The sequence below is a fragment of the Chelonoidis abingdonii genome, unplaced genomic scaffold (assembly GCF_003597395.2).
Source record: "Chelonoidis abingdonii isolate Lonesome George unplaced genomic scaffold, CheloAbing_2.0 scaffold0001, whole genome shotgun sequence".
NCBI classification, from domain to species: Eukaryota; Metazoa; Chordata; order Testudines; family Testudinidae; genus Chelonoidis; species Chelonoidis abingdonii.
In genome coordinates, this window is record NW_027424262.1 from 63,492 (window position 1) to 69,998 (window position 6,507).

A 6,507-nucleotide genomic window follows, 5' to 3' on the forward strand; every position below is an offset into this window, starting at 1 on the left:
TCGCACTGGTCAGCGGCTCTTGCTGTTAAAACCAGGTGTGCTTCCTGGGCTTGTCATGGCTATTTCAAACTCTCAGATGTTTCCACTGGGGATGAGGGCTGTCCTGGATCCTCTCCTTTCCCAGTGTAGGATTATTCCCAGCTCTGCCAAGCCATGGTTGTTTGCTAGGGAAACACTTGAGGAGTTTGCAATTGCAGAGGGTGGTTCTAAGTGGGGGACTGGACTCTGCAGCGGGTGGGACCCTGGAAATCTCAGAAGTCTCATAGGAGTGGCTGTGGATGCAGTTCTGGAGCACTGGCCAAAAGCTAGGGCCAGGTCCATCGTGGGTGTAAATCAGCATAGCTCCACTGATGTCAATGGAATGACACTGCTTTACCCCAGCTGAGGATCTGGGCCCCATCCTTTGAGTTCTAGCTTTGGCAGCAGTGTCTTGGCCAGCAGGTCTCTACTATTAACTCCACCTGGCCTAGAAGATCTAATGACATGTATCCAATGACGCTACGGGAAAGTTAAAACACTCTGCAGTCTCCTCCCAGGGCTTATAAACACAACAGGCAAATCTGTTAAATTAGCTGGCCACACCTATGTTAGCTCCTTCCCTTTAGGCAGGTAAAATTCATCCACCTGATCAGTCAAGAGTTCACCTGTCTCAGGGAGGGAAGTGAGGCTGCATTTGAAAGCCCCTTCCAGTTGCAAGAACCAGTATCTCTCAGTTGAACGGACAAAGATGTCATCGGCAGCTGTTTCAGTCTCCTTGCCTACTGGCTTCTCCGTCCTGACAACATTTCCTGATCTCCTCTTTATCCCTGAATTTGTAAGTTTGGGCTTTCTTTTTTTTAATTGAATTTTTGGAACCAGAGCAATGGTTGTGAAGGTGCCCAGAGGCTTTGTGTGGCAGATTTCTGAGTAAAGTACAGTGTTAAGCCATGTGCTGGTATGGTGCTGTGCACCTCTGGCTCACACCTTTGCACTGTGGCAATGTACATTTCCACCCCCCACTCCCCAATGCTCACTGTGCTCCTTGCAGGATACAGCTGGGGGCATGAATTCAGGGGTGCGGTTGTGAGACCATCATAACTGGGGCAGTGGAGAAAAGAGTGGGGATTTCACGGCTGAGATTTCCACAGCATTAATGGCAATTGGACAGCCAAATCTCCTAAGCAAATTTCATAATCTCAGCCTCTACCTGTGCCCAATTTCCTGATCAATGCGTTTGGATAAGTGTTGGCAGCACTGCAGAAGATAAAATGTTGAAAAGGCTAAATGAAGCCTGTTGTCTGTGATGGCAATTCAGCTATTGATACATGCACAATACAAGCTTTCTAAGGGGCAGCCAAACTCTTAACTCCGCTGCAAATTTGGAGGCCTTTTTAAACGAGAGAATTTTGACTGTATACATAATATGTGGAATGTTGTAAAAGTCTGGCTAAGTTTAGACTTTCCAATAAAGGGCTGGCATGAACCCTGGCAGACACAGCACTACAAGATGCAACACGTATTGAAAGTGGCAAAAACAACTTTATGGCATTTTATGATGTTTGAGTAGTAGTAAGAGATCATAGGATTAAAGTATCAGATGAATGGTCACAAGGACAAAGAATTAGGCCTATTATGTAACCTGAATATTACAGTGGGAGAAAATGATACTGACTCTCCAGGTATTTAACAAACATTAAAGATGTAACTAAGGCCGCCTGAAAATTTTTCCATCTAACCTGTTTTTCAACAGAAAAGTGGAGCTTTGACAAAATGAAAACTTTTTTGCAGAGATTTGTTTTCCTCTAAAAACTTAATAAAAGAAAATCTCAGATTTTTTTTCAGCCAATAACCAATAATTCAGATAAAAATTGTAAAATTACCTTTTTGTTTGTCACAGTTTTTGGGCCAAAACTTTTCAGTTTTCCAGTGAAAAGCTGAAGCTTTCCCAGAAGTGGGGGGTAAAATTCTGATCAGCTCTCGATGTGACTGGTGGACAAACGGGTTCCCAGGGTGAAAGACTGCTTGCCCCATTGGCTTCAGTGGGTCCAAGACTTTGTCTGGTTTAAGGGATTTGTTCAAGGTCTCACAGGGCAGAGGCTCCTTCCTCTCTCAATCTCCCCTGCCCTGCCCCATGCTCTGTGCAGTTTTAAAACAACAGGAAACCAGGGGATAATGTTACATTGCTGGTAAAGCATTTGTTTGAAAAATGTAACTGAGCAAGTAAAACTAGCATTTACATTGTGCTGTCTAAACAATGATAGCTCAGGATCGTTAGGTCACATAGGGCCTGATCCTGCCCAATGCTTAAGATCAGATCAGTTTAGGTTCCTAATTCCCACTGAGATTAATGGGTGTTTGGGGTCTCAATACCTTTGGTCTCTTAGTGCCCCCTGTGAGTTACGCAGCACCCTTCGCTCCCAGTAAGGCCTTCAGGAGTGGGAGGGCTCAGTGCTTTTCAGGCCTGGTTCTACAAGACAAATGTCTAGGCACTGATGCTGCAACTGGCTCCCTCCAAGCAGCTTGGAGCCGTCTGCAGACTCGGGGCCCTAGTATCTCCTAGATCTGTGACTGGCATAGGATATTCGTGCTCAGTCTCTCTCCCACATCTCAGCACGCGGCTCTGAGCAGCCCTGCAGGAGTTGTAGCAGCAGACAATGATTTCTCACAGCAATGCTGCTCTGACCCAGTCCCCTTCTTCTGCCATGTCCATCCTGTGCTTCCACCCACTTCCCCAAGCCTGGTCTGCATCTCTGGGACATCACTGTCCCCTCGCATGCAGTCCCTTCATCCCCAAGGATCCCACAACTCTGACCCCTGGGGGAATGTGTGCAGGCCAGGAGGAAGGCCAGGGAGCTGGCGTTTCCTTTTCTCCTTCCAAATTCTGAGCCAGCACGTGGCATCACTGTGTAATTGGCAAGAAAGCTTAGCTATGGGCAAGGACTCAGAATTCACCAGCTTGTTGGCTGTAGGGCCCACCCTCTGGGTGGTCTGCACCGTGACACTAACTCGCAGTAAGAAGCAGAGAGGAATTTGCAGGGCACTGTGGCCTTCAGTGGTTCTGTAGCCATCAACTGATGCCAAGGCGTCAGCTACCCCCCTGCACCTGGTGAATGTCATGCTAGGATAAGGATGAGGGTGTCTGACCAACCTCAGGCTCCATAGTCCAGGAGTGGGCCTGTGGTGGTGCCTCTGGGGCCTGTGGTAGAGTCTAGTCCCGTCACGGGGTCAGTAAGTAGGGTTACCCGAGGGGGTGGGAGGAGGCAGCAGATGGAGATCTCCCCTGGCCTCATGTACCCACTCCCATGGCTGCCGCGAACCCTCCTCCCTCCCAGAAGCAATGGCGTCTCTTCTTCCCAGAGAGAGACATGACAGGTTTGTGGGGGCCTTTCTACAGCCCCCACCCCATGCAGCAGCCTCTCTGAGGCTGCCCAATAGACTTTCTTTTGCTCCCACAGTGAGCCTAGCGCAGTCCTGTAAGAACCAGGTCCCCCCACCTTGGCAGCAGCCACCCAGAAGAGAGAGTGTAACCCACACACCTGCTGGGTGTGGTGTCTGGCCCATCTAGTGGCACCGAGAGCACTTAGAGAGACAATGCATCTGCTCTACAGCCTGAGCTAACAGCCAGCTGGCTTTCAGCTCATGCCCTAGAGGCTCATGCATTAAGCTCCAGAGGTCCCAGGTTAGGTCCTGCCCGACAATGACCAGGGTCTGTTGGCGTTACACTAGCAGAGCCCCGAAGGGGGGAGGGTGTAGGTCAGGAGCTGTAGCAGCGGGACAGCGAGGAGCCACCCCAGTGACAGACATGGCCAACCACATCCATCAGCTAGGTCAGGTGTGTGGACTCTGCATCTGGGTCTTGCTCAGCGGGGGCGCCCTTCTGATGGGGCCTCACTAGAGTGAGGCCTGGGGGAGTGGCAAGAATGTGTCCCTCCTGTGTAGCCCAAAGCCGGGCTCTGGGAATGGAGCACAACCTCCCTTCCCAGAAAGGATAAGCTGCAGGGAAAAACACCGTTCCCCTCAGGGTTTGAAATCTGCCCCCTGACTAGGCCTGATCACCCAGGTACCCCGGCCCACTGCCCATGAGGACAACAGTCGGACCACTGAACAGCTCAGAGGGTTTATTATGCCCACTTCTCTCCGCCATTGAACAAACTGATAAGCCAGCTGAGAACACCCCTGGAGATAGTGAGACTAAAGGAACTGCAGGTGGGGCCCAGCGCCCCTGAGATAACAGGACAGGGCCTGCAGCTCCTGGGAAGCAGAACAGTTCCACCCAGTTGACAGAAGGTTGGGGAGTGTGATAGTGAACAAGGGTTGGGGAGGAGGGGACAAGTGGATGGTGAGCTGGACAGGATGAGGAGAGGCCATTCTCTTCTTCCACAGTGGCTCTCAGGATCCACCCAAAAATCTCTCTGAGGGGAGATCAGAAATCCAGCTCCCATTTGCCAGTGACGTACTGTAGAACTGATAAATGAAATTGTTTTTAATTGTTCACTTTATTAATGTAACTTCTGTTCACCATTCACTACACTTGCCTGCATTGTAACTTCTGTTCACTGTTTGCCATATTGTAATTCAAACCCCATTTTAAAACACTCACTCCATTGTTAAAAGCTTCCTCAACCTATTTTGCAAACCCTGCTGTAATCTATTAGTTTAGTTTAGATGTGTGAATGAGGCATGTATGGATGATAAAATCAACTTCCACCCAGCCTTCTGATGAGGTGAAGTTCAACTACCAATGCTGAAGACTAGACAACAGTGAAACAAAGTAAAAAGCATCACCCATAAAAGAAAAAGACAAAAAAGAACAACAAAGAAGATCAAAGCCAGGTTCAAGGCGAAAGTCACGCCTGCAATGACGGTGATCAATCCAAACCCAAAGCAGCGTGACACAGCAAGACCTATAGACTTTGAATCCAACTAAAAGCCTGTAAAAAAGAAGGGTGAAATAGAGACTTTGGGTAACATTCTGCTGCCAACATGGAGTCAGCCACCTGCTGATATTTAACAACAAGCAGATGCCCTATAAAGCTGGACCTAAAGACTAGACTTTGCCTATGGTTGCTGTCAGCCTCCAGGAGCATCGGGCACCTGACCCGGACGTCCCCACTCTTGTGTACAGGTACCTGGCCAGTATTCGTCACAAGCACTTTAGGCTGTAACTATAATATCTATACAGAACTTGTATGAATGATTGTGTGAATGGATAATAATATATTATATATATATATATAATCAAGAATAAGTAACCAAACAACCATGTATTCTGTTATCTTTTATTTTATTATGGTATTTACAATAAATGTGACAAATGTCTTGTCCCCTTTAAGATCTTGCTAGTTTTTATTGGTATAACAGTACATGCTACCGCTGCTTTCATGCAGCGCACATGCTCCTCTAGCTGGGAGGAGGAGCTCTCATGGCACTTTTCCCTTTTGGAAGATGATTGTTTAGCAAGCAGATATGAGGAGGAGATGGATATGGACCGTGACTTCATTTGGTACCTGGCCAATTGATCCAACATGCCAGCTAAAATATTGATACATTTGGAGGACTTCGATAACTCAGACATAGGTTAGGTGTCTGTTCCAGGAGTGGGTGGGTGAGATTCTGTGGCCTGCATTGTGCAGGAGGTCAGACTAGATGACCATAATGGGTCTATGAATCTATGAATTGCAATTTAAATGGATCGAACCAGTTCTGTTCCTTGCTCCAGCTTGGATTTGAGAACAGTTAGTTTTTCTCAATAGAACTCTTAAGCAAGAGGGTCACTTCTTCAGAGGGGTCCCGCCGAGGAGGAAGGATTTGGCCAGGCAGACCTGTTCAGTTGGGGAACACCTAACTGATGTGGGCAGGAGAGTGGAGTGCTATTCCCGGTGTTTGGCAGGACACAGGACCAAATCCTTAGCTGCTTTAAATCAATGTAATTCTAAAGACTTCATTGGACTGGCAGTGATTTACACCCACTGGGGATTTCTGGTCCACTTGTGACTCCGAGCATGGGATAAAGGAAGAGAAAACTGGCAGAGGAAATACAGTGTGTGCAGCGCACTGAAACTGCACTCAAAAACATGAGGTTTATATTACAAACCTATCGCTGGACAAGGAGCAGGGTAAATGTTCTGTGTTATTGAAATGCACCTTGCTGCTTCGTACGTTCTGTTTGTTCAAAGCTTTAGCTCGAAAGCAATCTGTTCGGTGAGTGCTCTCTTGCTGTTGGGAATAGAGCTGGCCAAAATGTTTCAAATTTTGAAATTCTAAAAATAAATGGGGGAACATTTTAGAAAGTGTTCATGAAATGTCCTCGTTATTTTGAGCAACCCTAATTCTAATGTTTAGGCCTGGTCTATGCTACGCGTTTAAATCGATTTAAAGAGCATTAAATCGATTTAACGCTGTACCCGTCCACACTACAACGCTCTTTATATCGATATAAAGGGCTCTTTAAATCGATTTCTGTACTCCACCCCGACGAGAGGAGTAGCAGTACGCTAGAATTCGATATAACAAATCGATTACGTAGGT

At 47.4% G+C, this 6,507-nt stretch overlaps 1 protein-coding gene across 1 annotated transcript in view; it reads left to right on the top strand.

Annotated features, from left to right (window-relative positions):
- The first annotated feature begins 604 nt into the window (after positions 1-604).
- The window catches only part of MAL (mal, T cell differentiation protein (MAL blood group)), a 34,403-nt gene continuing 28,500 nt past the window's right edge, over positions 605-6,507 (top strand). The window contains exon 1 of the mRNA XM_032779209.1: positions 605-814. Within this exon, the coding sequence (XP_032635100.1) occupies positions 728-814 (87 nt within the window). The 5' untranslated portion in view covers positions 605-727. The remainder of the gene's footprint in view (positions 815-6,507) is intronic.